A 21286-nucleotide genomic window follows, 5' to 3' on the forward strand; every position below is an offset into this window, starting at 1 on the left:
TAAAAACTTAATTAATATATCTTATGATTAAGTTAGGTTTATTATACCTTCAGAGTATCATTGGATCTCTCAACGACCAAATCAAACAAATGGTTTCAAATATAAATAAATAAAGACTAAGAACATTATTATACTATCATGGGGAAATAATAAAAATAATAATTTGATAGTAAAATATATGGAGTTTAACAGTATAGAGAACTGCAAATATGTAAAGGTGGAATTAAGTGAGGGTACTGAAATTGTAAATGTGTTTGATTGGGAATCGATATAAATATATCATTAAAGTATAAAAAATGCATTGGAGTCATAAATTATCACGAATTACAGGATGTAATAAATTCAAAATAATAATATATTTTTATTTCATTATTCTTAAATCTAGTCATCATTTTGGATGATAATACATAACATCAGTGTAGTCAATGAAAAATTAAAATTAAAGTAATAAAAATTTATTTATTTATTTCAGATGAAGGATTAACAATAATTACCATACAATATAAATATTCATTTTATGTAACAGTATGCTATGACCGGTAGGTATAGCAGTGCATTTTCCACTTTCGTGTATAGGCGATTGTAAAGTGTTATAGTGTTTATTATTAAATTATTATTGTTTTTTATTTTATTTCTTCACATAAGTCATTTGATTTCAATTTAATTTCTTTACAGTAATAAATATTATACCTATAATTGGTTGTATTTTATAGGCAAATCATATAATACTATATGATTATTCGAAAAGATAATAATTGAATTCTTCCTAAATATAAATTCAGAAATAAATAAACAAAACGTTTTAAGAACGTTTAAATTCCAAAATGTAGGCTTGACAGCCAAGTACTTCATTATTTTTTGTAAAATACAGATGAAATTTGTATGTTCCATAAAGAAATACTTTTGGTGCATTTGAGTCTTTAAGTACTGAAAGATCAAAACCTGTAGCGTTATAAGTTCCCTGAAAGTATATCAAAAAGTATGTAACATAAAGAAACATATTTATTATTAGTCATTCATAGGTATATTGTATTAAATAATTCAATAAATTAAAATTATAAATTAAATATTGTTCGTGACGATGATAATTGAATGATATTATGCATATTATCAGTTAATGAAAAGTTTTATACAACCTATCTTAAGTACTTATGCTTGACAACAAACATTTTGACGAGTTAAAAGTATTATCTACAGTATAATATTTTGCTCTACCACTGAATAATATTTTCAAATACAATTATATTTGTAATTTTTAATTATAAACACTTCATTTTTTTTTTTATACAATAGACAATTTACATCATTTCGTTTGGGCTAAAAGAAACAAATACGATATAATATTTTTTATTTGAAACTTTTTTATGGAGTGCAGTATCACGAAAAATGTACTTTCACAACTACATGTCTTATTAATCACGGATGAAGTGGGAAATGTGTTGAGTAGCAGTTAATATTCTATTTTGTATTGGCTTCTGTCATGGTTGTTATAATTTGTACAAATCAGTATCTTTTTATTATTTTTATTGTGTTTTTATTTATGAATCATATAATTTATTGAATGATTGTGCACTTTTTTACAGACAAATTTAGATGAGTTATTTAATAATAGTCTAATGAAAAGTAATCTTAGACAATTGAATTTATTAAGTGTTATTGCAAACGTCTACAAAATTTTTATAGGTAAATGTATAAACACTAGCTATAAATATAAAGTCATTCAAATACAAGTCTAACCACGAATGGGAAATTCGTTTGTTAAATTTTTTCAGATAATATTTTAGACTTGATTAATTTTGTTTTTATTCAACTTTTTCACGTTACTTCATAACTGCTGGGTATATAGTAGAATTGTAGTGTATTTGTTCATATTAGTACTTTTAAAGATAAATATTGTATTATATTGGAGTGAATTGTAGTACATGCTGAACAGATGTATATCGAATCACATCTAACCCAATTAGCTGATAATGTGTAACACAACTATAAATTTAATAGTAATCATGGTGATGGCAATCGTGTGATGAGTTTATTAATATTATAATATCTTATCTGACGTAATACATGATGTAATTTATTTGCAATGCTAAATACTTCATTAATTTAATAATAATATACCTACATATATAGGTTTTAAAACTATCCTTAATTGTGTTTATTTTAATAAAATCGATAACACCTGTGTATTGTTATAACTATTAATAACTGAATAGATTATTATAATGTTAATTAAATAGTATTTTACCGAATGTATAGGACAATTTGTACTTGGAAATCCAATACCAAGCGTGTATGCAGTCCATGCGTTTCCAAGTATTTCTTTTAACGTTGAGCATGCTTTTGGTGACTTAAACACAAATTGATTTTCTTTCCATTGTCCGAATGAATCTTTGAAAGCGAGTCTCATTTCCATCTACAAAATATTGTAACCAGTTAATATGTCAAGAAAAATGAACGATACTTTTAGATAAAATTAGCAAGTCGTATTTACTTATTGGAAGATATTTGATAATAAACCTAGCTAAGAAATTATTAATCGTGATACGAAGATACCGTGTATCCGAGATGGAATTGAACTATTTCTCAACAAACATGCGAATAATTTAGAGCATAACATCTACGCAACTCCTAAATCATATTTCAAAAACTTAAATTTTTTCTATCTCTTCGAGTAATAGGAAGTATTATTTCGTTTAAGTGTAATAAATAAATGAAAACAATTAACACATTAAAGTCATAAACCCAAACTTTTCTGTATATATAAATTTTTTTTTTATTTATCTAATATAAAATATTATTATTTTATACATAGTATTTTCAGTATATTAAATTTTATATTACATTATAATTAGGTATAGAACAAATTAAATGGAGCCAGTAATTATATAACACATAGGTACAATAGAACAAATAGACAATACAATAATTGAATGAAAAACTTACGAATAAAGTGTCATCAAGAGGCACTTTGAGAGTATAATTTCCATGGAGCCATGTTGAATTGCCTTTGTGATTTAAGAAAGCGTTAAGTTTAATTTTACTATCTTGTTTCATTTCACAATTATAAATCTGTTTGAAGACCAATTGGTAAGGACCCTAAACATATATAAATATTAATCAGTAATATACCTATTATTCATTGAAATGCACCACATTATTAAGAGGGTTCAATTTGTAGAAAATTTGAAAATTTGTTACCAAAATAACTAATTGACACTTATTTATAGACAACTAACAATGGTCATTAGATTTATCGAGATTAAAAAAATGACAATATTATATAATTAATGAGATTATTAAATATTTTAAATTTTAAATGTAATGCAGTTCTCTATTATTGCTTCATGTGGTTATTATTTTTTGTATACAGTAAATAGTAACAAACATATTCTAAACTTAATGAAAATCTCGTAAATACCATATAAATTATATTATATTAATTTATTATTATTTTTATGAATTTAATGTATATGACAATTTATATTATAATAGTATTATAAAGTAATGTTTTTATATTGAAATAATTATTGATATTGGTATTGAATAAAAGTAAACACAATGTATACATCACTATATGTACTTTAGGCTCTAGTAGTTCAAAAGTTCTCTCTAGTATCAAAAAAATTTTCGTTTTTGAAAAACATTTATCAAAAAAAAGTGTACCTATAATTTTAGAATATAATCATAAACGAATATTATATAGTTTACAAGCATTTAATATTTTCGTCTTAAAACTTTTTTTTTATATTAGTTATTATTGTGTAAACTAGAAGCTTAAAATTTAATATTGCTCAAAATTCCTATACTATAGAATTATTAAAGTATAACATATTTGCTTACTTTTATTCACACTGCGTTAATTTAATATGGATGTCTTAGTAATTTACTTACAACTGGAGAAGTTAGACCATTTTTATTTTTTGCAGTAGATTCCGAACTTATAATAATTATGAACAATAGTTTTATAAACATAAAAAAATTATAATTTTTCATAATTTTTCTATTTTCGCTTTTTTTTCTGATATCAAAAGTACACAAACAGATACTGTTTATTGTTGAAAACGAATTTCACAAATCCTAGTTAATAAATGTTACTTTTAAAGTAGCAAATATACAAAATATAATATCAAAATATTTTCAGTTTTTTTACTATTCATTGTTTGCATTATAAAATTATATGATTATATTTCTTTTAATTGCAAAAAGATATCATACAATATCACAGTGGATAATAAACCGATACAAAATATTTGATGATCAACTTTTTCTATTTCAATAAATTTAATAGATAACAAAACATAATATTTTTTGTAGATAAATGATATCGTTATAGATCGTTTATACGTGTAGTGATAGTGATGGCATTATTGTTTTGCTGTGAAATTTTTTTATCAATATTAGTTCAAAGAAATGTCTTTTAGTACACTTAAAATCTAAAATCAAATAGATTATTTGAACGTTATTGTAAATATTTACAAATAAATACAACGATACAATACATATACTTCTCTAGAAATATAAATGAAATTTTGGAGATTCGTAGATTTCCGTAAAATTCTATTTCATCTTGTAACATGATCGGGATAATTTTTTTACGGAATTAGTTATCTTAGTTTTTTGTAGCTGGAGGTTAGAGCACTATTTATGAGATTTTCATTAATTATAAGACACGTTTGGTTTATTGTTTTATACATCCCTAATAATTATTATATTTAAAATAATACTTTACCGTTTTTAATATAACTGTTAATAAATGTATTGCTGATTTCTCTTGTGTTGATGGTTAGTGTCGAATTACCTACTGTGTGTCATTTTAATATATTACTTAATATTTTTGGCGGTGTCGAAAAGTGTTAGGTGTGTATATTTAGTATTGGTCAATTAAACAGTATGATAATTGTATGGATACAATAGCTACATTGTATGTAACAAGTGTTAAAATCTTTTTCATTTAAAATTTCAATGAAAAAATAAGTGTCTTTATTTTCTTAGATAAAATAGCTGTTTTCATAAAGTTTGAAATAATTTAACACAATATAATATTATACATTAAACGTATATTTCAAAATTTAGATAATCGATTGGCAATCGAATATTTATCGTGTTTTCTTCCTTTAAGCGAATAACATATTTTACAAAACTATAATATTTAGATATGATATGAAATTTTTTTTCAAAACAATAATTATAGGATTTATGTTTAGTTATACATTTTTTTCTAAAAAATAATACAATGTATGGAGTTTAACTTTGAAATACACTTGTAGTAATTAAACTTTAACAAAATAAAAATATTAAAACATAGTTAAGTTGTGTGTTTATAAATGTATAATAATTTTATAACTTGCATCATATTAATACAGCTGTGTATTAAATTCATTGTTTATTTGTTAATTTATTTATTCATATTCTGTATGAAGACCTTCAGTGTAATATTGTGAACAATAACACAATTAAAATTATTGAAATGATTTAGAAACGGGATAACATAGAAAATAAAAAAAAATGTCACTCTGCGTAATAAACGTAGATAACGTATTTTCCGGACCTTCGATTGTCTTGTTTCACAGAATTGTATAACTAGAATGCTTTTAATTTTTTTTATCAGATTTTAATAATATTATTTCATGGGTACCTATATAAATACTTTTAAATACAATAAATATAAATTGCAGTTAAGTTTATATAATTAAATTGTTATAAAGCTAAGCAGCTATTTATATTATTATTATTCTACTATATTATAAAGGTACTGTATGAAAATACTATATTTTTAATAAAAATTATCTGTTGGCTCAAGGTACCGAACTATGACCAATATGATACAAAAGATGTGTGCAAATGGCCATTACCATAATTATGCACAGGGTCAATTAATCTATTTTGCAGATGATACTATTTCTTATTAAATAATCAATGCAGAAATTAATTACATACAACGACAGAAGAAAATTTTACTACAGTTAAATATTGTATAAACAATAATTCATTAGAATTATTAGAAATAAACAAGTGTATAATACTAAATATATAAAATTCATCTAGGAATACAAGTACATCACTAAATTACTGAAAATCATTAAAGTATCATATTATATTCACAAATCATTCAAATAGCGAAATGTTGTATTAATATAAATTATAAAATTAATATATTCAACTATTTTTTTTTTAAATTTATTGATTAATTAAATTTGAAATATAAGAAAATTAAATACCATTACTAATTCAAACAATTTATTGTTTCTTATAGATTTTTCAATTTAATAGGAAATATACAACTTTCATTTCCATTATATTGAAGTAGGTAACTTTAAATTTTCTAATCAAATTCATTTGTTATTATGTCTATAACTATGTGTCTTTTTTTTATAAATAATGATTCTTTAAATACTTATATTCAAAATATGTGTGTTAAATAATGATTTTTCCGTTCCTATACATAACTATTTTACCTGTCAAAAACTAATTACGTATAAAATGAGGATAGTTTTTGGGAAATATTGTCCTAAATACACGTTTCAACAATTTTAAACTAGTTACAGTTTAAATATAACTAATTTCAGTATGTACCATGATTATATTAATAGCTTATTTTAATATTTGTCTACATATATTTTTATATCAAATATTTATTCAAGCTTAAATAATAGATTACATTTATAATATTATTTTAGTTATCCATCTTTGGTTATATTTATCTAGAATTCTCTAATTTTGAATTATATTCATCTTACACCACGTTATATTTTTCAAAGGATATTCACCATAAGAATACATCACTAATTTATTTTTTAATTTATTATTTGTAATTGGATTCATGTAAATATGGAAAAACGGTTTCTAGTTCAATTATTGTTTCTATCCCGTAGACAAGTAGTTCTCACCTTTTTTTGATTCATGTCAACTTAAGCCACTTAAATTAAACACTGCGTTATCCTAGCATTAAAATAATAAACAATCTTAGCTGTATATTTTAAAATTAATTTTGTATTAAAAACAAATAAATAAATAAAATACAGTACTTAAAAAAAAACGTTCAAAACGTTGACACTTTAAACAATTTAAACATTAAATTGGCAAATTAAATAAAGTAAGAGCAAATATAATAATAATTTATCACCTGTAATATTTCACGTCACCTCTAGCTTGGTCCATATCAAACTATGGTGACATGTCTCCCCAGTTGAGAATAACTGCCTTAGACTGAAGGTTTGCATATAATTTCAAATAATCTAATGTAACCATCGTCTCAGCTATTATCAGGTCAAACAGTGAACTCTCCATTTCGTTACAATATTTACTGTCAATTTCACAGATCTGATTAAGTGCAGGCAATAAAGTTGATTTAATTTGTTAGGATTCTAATGTATGGCAAAGGATGTTAACTACGATCATGTACTATGATAAAGAATGTATTAATCATTCAAAAATTTTGTAATTTTTTAGAATAAAAGAATAAGGTATTAGGTAATTATTTTTTTTTTAAATAATAAGATTAAAATAAGCAAAATTATGAACTCTTGAACTTTTGTAGTATTCATATCTGACAATAATATTGATAAAAATTTTGTGTAGGGCTATTTAGCAGTTATAAAATAAAAAAGATAAAAAAAAGGTGGTCATGTATGTAAAACTCTGCGGTATACGTCGGACCCCAAACGACTCCCATCGATTGTTTGATTATTTCCAAACGTCTCTTATCAAAAAAGGCTGAACGAAAAGGCAAATTCCTAATTTATTGTCTTCCATAGAAAAAAAAAATTAATTTAAAGCTCAGTCATATTAGTACACCTAAATCTAAAAAAAAAAAAACAAAAGTTCATTAGAAACATCATTGACAAATTTTCATCGAGTGAAATAACATATATAATAGATTATATAAAAATATTATGCCTAAAAAATTGTCCAATCTATGGGCAAGGTTCTTTTTCATATTTCTACATGTATTTTTTTTAAATTATTTAACGCTAAAATTAAATATTATTTTAATAAAAAATTCATTATTCCATAATATGATTATTCTATAAAAATTATATAATTAATTTGGTTACACCAATATGTGTATAACCATATCTCTTTTGGGATAATTTTAGGTCCGTAAGAAATGAAAATAAATATGTGTTGTAAAACCTTTTTTTGCCGTTTGGAAATTGATCTTTTTATAAAACGGAGCGGTTTAGGAAAACGGGAGGCGGATGGGCTAAGACATCTGTATACAGTAGGTTTCGACTGGACCTCGGACATAGAGTAGGTCACTTTTATGTATGTATGAGTGATAACGCTTGTACATATTATAAATATTTGGTTAAAGTTTCGTTTTTAAGTTACAACTTTATAAAAATCAATTTTGTAAAAAATTGGTTTTGCATAAAAATTTCCGTTCTCGTCACTTTTTGTGTTGTTTTTTCCGATTTGAAAACTGCAGTATACTTTTTACTTTTGACCTATGTAATACACCAACCATATTCAAATTGATACTAGAACCCCCCCCCCTGAAGTTTTAAATTGATGCATTATTTTGACGTAACTGTGTGTGGGTCTAGGGGTAGGATCCCCCCTCGAAATTTTTAAAAGTAGAAATATTTTTTATTATTAAATAATTAACTATTATGTAAATTGAATATTATAATGAAAACTTATGTTTTCTATAACTAATAATCAAATATTATTTTTTTAACGTAAAAATGACAAGTGTTCAGTAGCTATATATTTAAATAAATATGTTAGACCCCCCACGAATCTTTTATCAATTACGGCCTTGTTGACAATTTATAGTGTATACTATACATAGACACAAAAAAACATACACGTACCATTGTCAAATAAATGCATTTAATGTAGTGAACGAAGTAGGTTAGTTTAAAATAAATCGTATTTAGAAGAAATTTCATTAAAATCAAATGATTTTCAAATAAAGAAATTAATCCCTATTCCCCTTGACCATTGTATCATGTGTGAACGGCTAGACCGATTTCGCTTATTTCTTTTTTGTTATATTCCTAATTATCAGGACAAGGTAAGGTTCTTATGTAGGAAAAAGGTAAAAAAGTTGCACTGAAAATTAAAAAAAAATTACGATAAAAAATAAAAAATACACATGATAACTATTACTATTATTATTATTATTATTTTATATTCGGTAAGAATGGTAACAATTTATTATTATTATTATTTATTTTTAACATAGCCTATCTAATGCTCATAGGTCTTATATTGTTTCTCTACTAAATTTCGTCATAATTTTCCCTGCCATTTAAATGCATAGAGGACAAACTAACAGACAGACAGAAATTTAACGAATTTAACACACAATTTGAGAAATATAAGAGATAGGATTTTTAACGGGCTACGAAGTGTACGGGTTTTTGTTGATTTTAGGTGTATTGATTCATTATAAACAATTTAAATAAAATAAAAAATATTTCTTTCATTAAATAGTTATAATATAAATTTAAATAACAAAGTATATTACCATCGTTAAATTTATTTCAGCTAGTAAATGTTTATTTGTGCATATAGGAAACAAAATAATTATAGGTACATTGATTCAATTATAATTACTTACAGATAAAGTGTCGTCAAACGGTATATCACCGGTTGTATTTCCAAGAATAAATGTTGTATTATCCCTGTGACTTAAATACCAGTTATGCTGAATTTTATTGTTCTTTGTAGGATTGCAACTATAAAGCTGTTTCATGACTATCTTGTATGGACCCTTAACATAAATATCAACTAGTGTCTAATATTTTATCACATTTTTAAATTATAATGTGAACAGTTAAATTTCTAAATACCAGAAATTCTTGATAGCTGAATCTTTTCTACTATTCAGAAGGTTCACTATATCGAAAATTGTTATTAGTTCGAAAATAAGACTATTATATTTTGTAGGCGTCTTCTATTTTAATCCTGTGGACTCCCATTTTTTCTTTAACGGATTTAGGTAAAATTGTATATATTAAAATATATTATATTTGTAAGTTAGTTTCACACTGAACACGTAGAACTGAGTGCAACTTTTATAAAAATGATAAAGATTCTCTTGATTTCGCTTTTAAGGGTTGATACATTTTTAAACATATAATAGATGGTTATAAGTTTTTTTTTATTTATATCAAAATATATTATATAAATATTAAACATTTGAATATAGTTTTTGAGTTGAAAAGTTATATAATATTTAATTTAAATAGCTCATTTATAATGACATGAAGTTCCTCATAGCAGGTTTCTCTTACAAAACAAAAAAAAAAAAAAAAAAAATTTAATAAGTAGTTAGATTTTTATAATAATTTATTTTCAAGAAGATTTTTTTTTATAACATAAGGTGATTATTATGTCTAATTATAGCATTTAATTATATTTTATTTTACTTAATTTAAGAATTCACTTACAATTGGAGAAGTCGATAATATATTTACACTGGCGGACTTGACAAAATCCGAATTAATTTTGAATATCAGTTGTATAAACATAAAATAAATATAATGTTTCATTGTACACATTTTTTGATTATTTATGTGCCGGTGAGTTTAATATTCAATGTGTTAAGCCGAATCATACAACTACCAGATACTAAATATTACTTTTCAAGTTATAATAGAAAAGCATTGTTGATTTCTTATCGACATATCTATTATTTGCATTTTAATGTAAATATATACATACGACAGAATACTTTATAAATATGTTAATGTTAATTACATTTATTTTTCCTACTATTGTCTATTATACATTACTATTCTGATTTTGAATAATAGACGGATTCTATTCATTTAATGATTTATTTGTTAAATTTTAAAAATTGACAATAAAATATAAAAATGCATATGTAATGTACAAAATATCATTAAATGGTAACTGTGTAATTTATTCCTATCAAGTATTCATCTCTCTATTGTATTTTAGCATTGAATTATTTTTCTGTATTCACTAAAAAAGTAAAAACTTAATTAATATATCTTATGATTAAGTTAGGTTTATTATACCTTCAGAGTATCATTGGATCTCTCAACGACCAAATCAAACAAATGGTTTCAAATATAAATAAATAAAGACTAAGAACATTATTATGCTATCATGGGGAAATAATAAAAATAATAATTTGATAGTAAAATATATTTAGTTTAAAAGTATAGAGAACTGCAAATATGTAGAGGTGAAATTAAGTGAGGGTACTGAAATTGTAAATGTGTTTGATTGGGAATCGATATAAATATATCATTAAAGTATAAAAAATGCATTGGAGTCATAAATTACCACGAATTACAGGATGTAATAAATTCAAAATAATAATATATTTTTATTTCATTATCCTTAAATCTAGTCATCATTTTGGATGATAATACATAACATCAGTGTAGTCAATGAAAAATTAAAATTAAAGTAATAAAAATTTATTTATTTATTTCAGATGAAGGATTAACAATTACCATACAATATAAATATTCATTTTATGTAACAGTATGCTATGACCGGTATAGCAGTGCATTTTTCACTTTGGTGTATAAGTGATTGTAAAGTGTTATAGTGTTTATTATTATATTATTATAGTGTTTTTATTTTGTTTCTTCACACGATTAATTTTATTTCAATTTAATTTCTTTTCAGTAATAAATATTATACCTTTAATTGGTTGTATTTATAGCCAAATCATATAATACTATAAGATTATTTAAAAAGGTAATAATTCAATTCTTTCTAAAAAGAAATTCAGAAATGAATAAACAATACATTTTAAGGACGTTTAAATTCCAAAATGTAGGCTTCACAGCCAAGTACTTCATTATTTTTTGTAAAATACAGATGAAATTTGTATGTTCCATAAAGAAATACTTTTGGTGCATTTGAGTCTTTAAGTACTGAAGGATCAAAACCTGGAGCGTCATAAATTCCCTGAAAGTATATCAAAAAGTATGTAACATAAAGAAACACATTTTATTATTAGTCATTCATAGGTATATTGTATTAAATAATTCAATAAATTAAATATCGTTCGTGACGATGACAATTGAATGATATTATGTATATTATCAGTTAATGAAAAGTTTTATACAACCTAACTTATGTACTTATGCTTGACAACAAACATTTTTACGAGTTTAAAGTATTATCTACAGTATAATATTTGGCTCTACCAATAAATAATACTTTCAAATAAAATTGTACTTGTAAATTTTTATTATAATCACCTCATTTTCTTTTTATACAATAGACAATTTACATCATTCCATATGGGCATATGAAACAAATATGATATAATATTTTTATAATATTTTTTAATTAAAACTTTTTTACGGAGTGCAGTATCACGAAAAATGTACCATCACAACTACATGCCTTATTAATCATGGGTGACGTGGAAAAGAGTTAAGTAGCAGTTAATATGCTTTTTTTTATTGGTTTCTCCGATATGATTATTGTAATTTGTACAGAACTGTATTTTTTATTTTTTATCAAATAATCTTATAATTTATTTTATTATTTTTCACTTTTTTTACAGAAAAATTTTGATGAGTACGTTAATTATGTCTAAATTAAAAATTTTAGACCATTGAATTTGTTAATTATTTTTGTAATGCCTACACATTTTTAATTTATACAAAATATAATAAATGTATAAGCTCTGGCTATATATAAAGTTATTCATATACAACAGTCTAACTACGAATGGGAAATGCATTTCTTAATTTTTTTCAGATAATATTTTGGACTTTATTAATTTTGTTTTTATTCAACTTTTTCACGTTTCTTCATAACTGCTGGGTATATAGTAGAATTGTAGTGTATTTGTTCATATTAGTACTTTTAAAGATAAATATTGTATTATATTGGAGTGAATTGTAGTACATGCTGAACAGATGTATATCGAATCACATCTAACCCAATTAGCTGATAATATGTAACTCAACTATAAATTTAATATTAATCATGGTGATGGTAATCGTGTGATGAGTTTATTATTATTATAATATCTTATCTGACGTAATACATGATGTAATTTATTTGCAACGCTAAATACTTCATTAATTCAATAATAATATACCTACATATATAGGTTTTAAAACTATCCTTAATTGTGTTTATTTTAATAAAATCGATAACACCTGTGTATTGTTATAACTATTAATAACTGAATAGATTATTATAATGTTAATTAAATAGTATTTTACCGGACGTATAGGACAATTTGTACTTGGAAATCCACTACCAATCGTGAATGCAGTCCACGCGTTTCCAAATATTTCTTTTAACGTTGAGCATGCTTTTGGTGACTTATACACAAAATGATTTTCTTTCCATTGCCCGAAAGAATCTTTGAAAGCGAGTCTCATTTCTAACTATAAAATATTGTTACCGATTAATGGGTTAAGAAAAATAAATAATTATTAATAAGTGGTATTGACTAATTGGAAAATATTTTATAATAAACCTGTCTTAGAAATTATCAATCGTGATACGAAGATACCGTGTATCCGAGATGGAATTAAAATATTTCTCAACAAACATGTGAATAAATTAGAGCGTAACATCATCGCAACTCACTAATCATATCTCGAAAACTTGAATTTTATCTATTACTTCAAGTAATAGGAAGTACTACTTCGTTTAAGTGTAATAAACAAATGAAAACAATTAACCCATTAAAGTCATAACCCCAAACTCTCCCATATATATATTATATACATACAACTTTTTTCATTGATTTTAATATAAAGTATTATTATGTTATACATATTATGTTAAGTATGAAAAATTTTATATTAAATTATAATAAGGTATTGAATAAATGTTATTGGGCCAGTAATTATATAACACATACATTAAAATAAATAGCCAATGCAATAATTCAATTTTAACCACTTACGAATAAAGTGTCATCAAAAGGCACTTTAAGAGTGCTTTTTCCAAGGATCAATGTTGAATTGCCTGTGTGACTCAAGTAAGCGTCAAGTTTAAGTTTACTGTTTTGTTTCATTTCACAGTTATAAATCTGTTTGAAGACCAATTGGTAAGGACCCTAAACATATATAAATATTAATCAGTAATATACCTCTTATTCATTGAAATGCACCACATTATTAAGAGGGTTCAATTTCTAGAAAATTTGAAAATTTGTTACCAAAATAACTAATTGACACTTATTTATAGACAACTAACAATGGTCATTAGATTTATCGAGATTAAAAAAATGACAATATTATATAATTAATGAGATTATTAAATATTTTAAATTTTAAATGTAATGCAGTTCTCTATTATTGCTTCATGTGGTTATTATTTTTTGTATACAGTAAATAGTAACAAACATATTCTAAACTTAATGAAAATCTCGTAAATACCATATAAATTATATTATATTAATTTACTATTATTTTTATGAATTTAATGTATATGACAATTTATATTATAATAGTATTATAAAGTAATGTTTTTAAATTAAAATAATTATTGGTATTGGTATTGAATAAAACTAAACACAATGTATACATCACTATAATATGTACTTTAGGCTCTAGTAGTTCAAAAGTTCTCTCTAGTATCAAAAAAAATTTTCGTTTTTGAAAAACATTTATCAGAAAAAAGTGTACCTATAATTTTAGAATATAATCATAAACGAATATTATATAGTTTACAAGCATTTAATATTTTCGTCTTAAAATTTTTTTTTTATATTAGTTATTATTGTGTAAACTAGAAGCTTAATATTTAATATTGCTCAAAATTCTTATACTATAGAATTATTAAAGTATAACATATTTGCTTATTTTTTATTCACACTGCGTTAATTTAATATGGATGTCTTAGTAATTTACTTACAACTGGAGAAGTTAGACCATTTTTATTTTTTGCAGTAGATTCCGAACATATAATAATTATGATCAATAGTTTTATAAACATAAAAAAATTATAATTTTTCATAATTTTTCTATTTTCGCTTTTTTTTCTGATATCAAAAGTACACAAACAGATACTGTTTATTGTTGAAAACGAATTTCACAAATTCTAGTTAATAAATGTTACTTTCGAAGTAGCAAATATACAAAATATAATATCAAAATATTTTCAGTTTTTTTACTATTCATTGTTTGCATTATAAAATTATATGATTATATTTCTTTTAATTGCAAAAAGATATCATACAATATCACAGTGGATAATAAACCGATACAAAATATTTGATGATCAACTTTTTCTATTTCAATAAATTTAATAGATAACAAAACATAATATTTTTTGTAGATAAATGATATCGTTATAGATCGTTTATACGTGTAGTGATAGTGATGGCATTATTGTTTTGCTGTGAAATTTTTTTATCAATATTAGTTCAAAGAAATGTCTTTTAGTACACTTAAAATCTAAAATCAAATAGATTATTTGAACGTTATTGTAAATATTTACAAATAAATACAACGATACAATACATATACTTCTCTAGAAATATAAATGAAATTTTGGAGATTCGTAGATTTCCGTAAAATTCTATTTCAACTTGTAACATGGTCAGGATAATTTTTTTACGGAATTAGTTATCTTTGTTTTTTGTAGCTGGAGGTTAGAGCACTATTTATGAGATTTTCATTAATTATAAGACACGTTTGGTTTATTGTTTTATACATCCCTAATAATTATTATATTTAAAATAATACTTTACCGTTTTTAATATAACTGTTAATAAATGTATTGCTGATTTCTCTTGTGTTGATGGTTAGTGTCGAATTACCTACTGTGTGTCATTTAAATATATTATTTAATATTTATGGCGGTGTCGAAAAGTGTTAGGTGTGTATATTTAGTATTGGTCAATTAAACAGTATGATAATTGTATGGATACAATAGCTACATTGTATGTAACAAATGTTAAAATCTTTTTCATTTAAAATTTCAATGAAAAAATAAGTGTCTTTATTTTCTTAGATAAAATAGCTGTTTTCATAAAGTTTGAAATAATTTAACACAATATAATATTATACATTAAACGTATATTTCAAAATTTAGATAATCGATTGGCAATCGAATATTTATCGTGTTTTCTTCCTTTAAGCGAATAACATATTTTACAAAACTATAATATTTAGATATGATATGAAATTTTTTTTCAAAACAATAATTATAGGATTTATGTTTAGTTATACATTTTTTTCTAAAAAATAATACAATGTATGGAGTTTAACTTTGAAATACACTTGTAGTAATTAAACTTTAACAAAATAAAAATATTAAAACATAGTTAAGTTGTGTGTTTATAAATGTATAATAATTTTATAACTTGCATCATATTAATACAGCTGTGTATTAAATTCATTGTTTATTTATTCATATTCTGTATGAAGACCTTCAGTGTAATATTGTGAACAATAACACAATTAAAATCATTGAAATGATTTAGAAACGGGATAACATAGAAAATAAAAAAAAATGTCACTCTGCGTAATAAACGTAGATAACGTATTTTCCGGACCTTCGATTGTCTTGTTTCACAGAAATGTATAACTAGAATGCTTTTAATTTTTTTATCAGATTTTAATAATATTATTTCATGGGTACCTATATAAATACTTTTAAATACAATAAATATAAATTGCAGTTAAGTTTATATAATTAAATTGTTATAAAGCTAAGCAGCTATTTATATTATTACTATTCTACTTTATTATAAAGGTACTGTATGAAAATACTATATTTTTAATAAAAATTATCTGTTGGCTCAAGGTACCAAACTATGACCAATATGATACAAAAGATGTGTGCAAATGGCCACTACCATAATTATGCACAGGGTCAATTAATTTATTTTGCAGATGATACTATTTCTTATTAAATAATCAATCAGAAATTAATTACATACAACGACAGAAGAAAACTTTACTACAGTTAAATATTGTATAAACAATAATTCATTAGAATTATTAGAAATAAACAAGTGTATAATACTAAATATATAAAATTCATCTAGGAATACAAGTACATCACTAAATTACTGAAAATCATTAAAGTATCATATTATATTCACAAATCATTCAAATAGCGAAATGTTGTATTAATATAAATTATAAAATTAATATATTCAACTATTTTTTTTTTAAATTTATTGATTAATTAAATTTGAAATATAAGAAAATTAAATACCATTACCAATTCAAACAATTGTTTCTTATAGATTTTTCAATTTAATAGGAAATATACAACTTTCATTTCAATTATATTGAAGTAGGTAACTTTAAATTTTCTAATCAAATTCATTTGTTATTATGTCTATAACTATGTACCTTTTTTTTATAAATAAAGATTCTTTAAATACTTATATTCAAAACATGTGTGTTAAAATAATGATTTTTCCGTTCCCAGATATAACTATTTTACCTGTCAAAAACTAATTACGTATAAAATGAGGATAGTTTTTGGGAAATATTTTCCTAAAAACACGTTTCAACAATTTTAAACTAATTACAGTTTAAATATAATTAATTTCAGTATGTACCATGATTATATTAATAGCTTATTTTAATATTTGTCTACATATATTGGTATAACAAATATTTATTCAATCTTAAATAATAGATTACATTTATAATACTAGTTTAGTTATCTATCTTTGGTTATATTTATCTAGAATTCTCTAATTTTGAATTATATTCATCTTACACCACGTTATATTTTTCAAATGATATTCACCATAAGAATACATCACTAATTTATTTTTTAATTTGTTATTTGCAATTGGATTCATGTAAATATGGAAAAACGGTTTCTAGTTCAATTATTGTTTCTATCCCGTAGACAAGTAGTTCTCACCTTTTTTTGATTCATGTCAACTTAAGCCACTTAAATTAAACACTGAGTTTTCTTAACATTAAAATAATAAACAATCTTAGCTGTATATTTTAAAATTAATTTTTTATTAAAAACAAATAAATAAATAAAATATAGTACTTAGAAAAAAACGTTCAAAACGTTGACACTTTAAACAATTTAAACATTAAATTGGCAAATTAAATAAAATAAGAGCAAAAATAATAATAATTTATCACTTCTAATATTTCACGTCATCTCTAGCTTGGTCCATGTCAAACTATGGTGACATGTCTCCCCAGTTGAGAACAACTGCCTTAGACTAATGGTTTGCATATCATTTTAAATAATCTAATATAACCATCGTCTCAGCTATTATCAGGTCAAACAGTGAACTCTCCATTTCGTTACAATAGGTACTGTTAATTTCACTGATCTGAATTAATGCAGGCAATATAGTTGAATTAATTTGTTATTTTGTTCACTCCGTTCTTGGACTATGATAAAGACTTTAAAAAAAGTATTTATATAATTAATAAAATATCAGTAAATAAGAATAAAAAAATAAGGTAATAGGTAATTAATATAGGTAATTAATTTTTTTTTTATATTATATTAAACCATATATTTATATAAACATGATAAAAACAGATGATATTTAATAAATATATTTTGTTTTTCAAAGACGTTTAATTTCCAGAATACATATTTGACAGCCATATATTTCATTTTGTCTTGTATAATAAACATTAAATTTGTATGTCCCATATAAAAAAGATTTTGGTACATTAGTATTCTTTATTATTGAAATATCCATTCCCGGAGCATCGTAAAAATTCTGTAAGTTAAAAAAAATGTATAAGAATATAAAAACAAATTTTTATCACAATATCATTCGTGGTTTGAAAATGAATTAAAATTTTTCATTTTTATGACCTCTATACCTTGTGCTACCAATTTATTGGGTTGATTTCACTTACCCTAGAATCCTAGAATATCTTTTATAATAGGTATCTACTTCGCTTCTGTCATTCCTCAAACCAACTAAATTATTGGTATTTTCTATTCTATCTATACCTATTTTTTCTTGATTCTTATTTATTCTTCTTTCACACCTTATCGTTTTACAGTATTTTTTTTTCTTTTATGTTATCCCGTTTTAATTTAAATTAAATATACGACTAAATATTGAACATATAATTTAGAAAAAAAATAGGACTAACTAACTTAAAATATTGATGAATTTAGTTAGATAAATCTATTTTTACGTTGTTACTTGTATTTCACGTCTAACTTTAGAGCTTGGAGTTTTATATATATATAAAAATATGTTTATATTGTATATTTATAAATATACGTTGGTACAGTTTTACTATTATTAATTATGTATTTATAATAATTAATAAATAGATAAAATAAAAAAATGTTAAAAACATAGATTTTTACCGCAGGTATAGGGCATTTGGTAGTATTAAATCCAAGACCAAAAGAAATTTCAGCCAACGCATTTCCAGCTATTTGTTTTACAAAAGTGCATGCTTTTGTCCATTTTTGCATAAACGAATTTTCTTGCCATCTTCCGTGTGAATCTCTGAGAGCCATTTTAACTTCAAACTACAAAAAGATTTTACTGGTTATTATATCTCTAGTATGTATATGAAAACTCGATAATAATGTGTATTGAAAAAAAAACTTTAATTCACATTAGGTAAATTATATTCCATTGCTAATGTGTATCATATTTTACACATTTTTTTTTAATAATAAGATTAAAATAAGCAAAATAATGAACTCTTGAACTCTTATAGTATTCATATCTGACATTAATTGATGAAAATTTGCGTATGACTATTAAGCAGTTATATAATAAAAAAGATAAAAATAGGTGGTCAAGTGAGTAAAACTCTGCGGTATACATCGGCCCCCAAACCGGATACGAAGTGTACGGGTTCAGCTATATATTATAATATATTAATAAGTAACCGGTTATTTTTGTTGATTTTAGGTGTATTAATTCATTATAAACAATTTAAATAAAATAAAAAATATTTCTTTCATTAAATAGGTATAATATAAATTTAAATAACAAACTATATTACCATCGTTGAATTTATTTCAGCTAGTAAATGTTTATTTGCGCATATGGGAAACAAACTAATAATGAGTACATTGATTCAATTATAATTACTTACAGATAATGTGTCGTCAAACGGTATATCACCGGTTGTATTTCCAAGAATAAATGTTGTATTATCCCTGTGACTTAAATACCAGTTATGCTGAATTTTATTGTTCTTTGTAGGATTGCAACTATAAAGTTGTTTCATGACTAACTTGTATGGACCCTTAACATAAATATCAACTAGTGTTTAATATTGTATCATATTTTCGCATTATAATTACGTGTAGATACAGTAAAACTTCTAGATACAAGAAACTCTCAATAGTAGCTAAATCGTTTTTATAAATTATAATTCGAATTGTCCTTTTTTAAGCAAGTTTACTTTGTATACATTTTATACATTTCTTAGTTAGATATGCTAGACGAAGAAGCAGTAATGGGTTTCCTTTTTTTTTAAAATTGGATAAACTATATTAGTAAGTATTTCCTTCATGAAAAATAAAAAAACTCTAAGAATCGAATTTCACACCAATGATTTATTTTACAATAGATAAAAATTTGAAAAAAATATCAAGGATATATTGAGTTTTAGTAAAATAAAAAGTGTTAAAAAAATATTTAAAATAGAATAGTTAATGATTATTATTAAGTAATTTCAAAATATATAATATAAATATTTTAAAAGAATTAGAAAAGAAAGTTCATTTTTAAATATAAGAGATTCACAAAATTCTCAAAAAAAAATGAGATCATTTTAACATTATTTTTGAGTTAAAAAAATTATACAATTTTTAATTTAAAAACTTAAGCATAAAAATGTACGTTTATTTTAATTTTTTTTCTTACAAAAACTCAAAATCTCAAAAATAGTAAAATTTTTATAATAATTCGTTTTTAAGACCATTGGTTATAGTTATAATGTATTAAACTGTTTTTATTTTTATTACTTGATGATTTTACTTACAATTGGAGAAGTCGAAAATATATTTGCACTGTTAGATTTGGCAGATTCCAAATAAATTGTGAATATTAGTTGTATAAACATTAAAAAAATATGTTTCATGGTTAATCTTTTTAGTTTTTCTGGTGTCTTTGAGTATAATATTATATAACGTATAAAACCAAATCATGTAAGTACTGAAATATCATATACTAAATACTACTTTTCAAGTTATAATAGAAAATCGTTATAATTTTCGGAAAATTGTTTATCGATATTTCCATTATTTGAATTGTAATATTAATATACAAATACGATAATATTTTAATTTCTAATATTTTTTCTATTATTATCGTTAGTATTCAGATTTTGAATTATTGACGGATATTATTAATTTAATAACTTCTTTGTCAAATTTTAAA

The 21286-nt window shown here is 23.3% G+C and overlaps 3 protein-coding genes across 3 annotated transcripts; all 3 read right to left on the bottom strand.

The window, feature by feature from the left end:
* Positions 1–484: 484 nt before the first annotated feature.
* On the bottom strand, positions 485–4023 carry LOC114123685 (uncharacterized). The gene is made up of 4 exons (XM_050201743.1): positions 3892–4023; positions 2944–3096; positions 2246–2413; positions 485–961 (listed from the first exon to the last, which is right to left on the bottom strand). Exons 1-4 carry the CDS (start codon positions 3991–3993, stop codon positions 803–805), a joined length of 582 nt encoding a protein of 193 aa, XP_050057700.1. The 5' UTR covers positions 3994–4023; the 3' UTR covers positions 485–802.
* Positions 4024–11373: 7350 nt separating this feature from the next.
* On the bottom strand, positions 11374–14986 carry LOC126550058 (uncharacterized). Its single transcript, XM_050200892.1, has 4 exons — positions 14827–14986; positions 13874–14026; positions 13179–13346; positions 11374–11901 (listed from the first exon to the last, which is right to left on the bottom strand). Exons 1-4 carry the CDS (start codon positions 14926–14928, stop codon positions 11743–11745), a joined length of 582 nt encoding a protein of 193 aa, XP_050056849.1. The 5' UTR covers positions 14929–14986; the 3' UTR covers positions 11374–11742.
* A 2849-nt stretch (positions 14987–17835) lies between these two features.
* On the bottom strand, positions 17836–21044 carry LOC114123683 (uncharacterized). Its single transcript, XM_050200893.1, has 4 exons — positions 20889–21044; positions 19995–20147; positions 19249–19416; positions 17836–18640 (listed from the first exon to the last, which is right to left on the bottom strand). The coding sequence occupies exons 1-4, from the start codon at positions 20985–20987 to the stop codon at positions 18482–18484; spliced, it is 579 nt and encodes a 192-aa protein (XP_050056850.1). The 5' UTR covers positions 20988–21044; the 3' UTR covers positions 17836–18481.
* Between the last annotated feature and the right edge of the window lie 242 nt (positions 21045–21286).

This window comes from Aphis gossypii, chromosome 2 (genome assembly GCF_020184175.1).
Source record: "Aphis gossypii isolate Hap1 chromosome 2, ASM2018417v2, whole genome shotgun sequence".
NCBI lineage: Eukaryota > Metazoa > Arthropoda > Insecta > Hemiptera > Aphididae > Aphis > Aphis gossypii.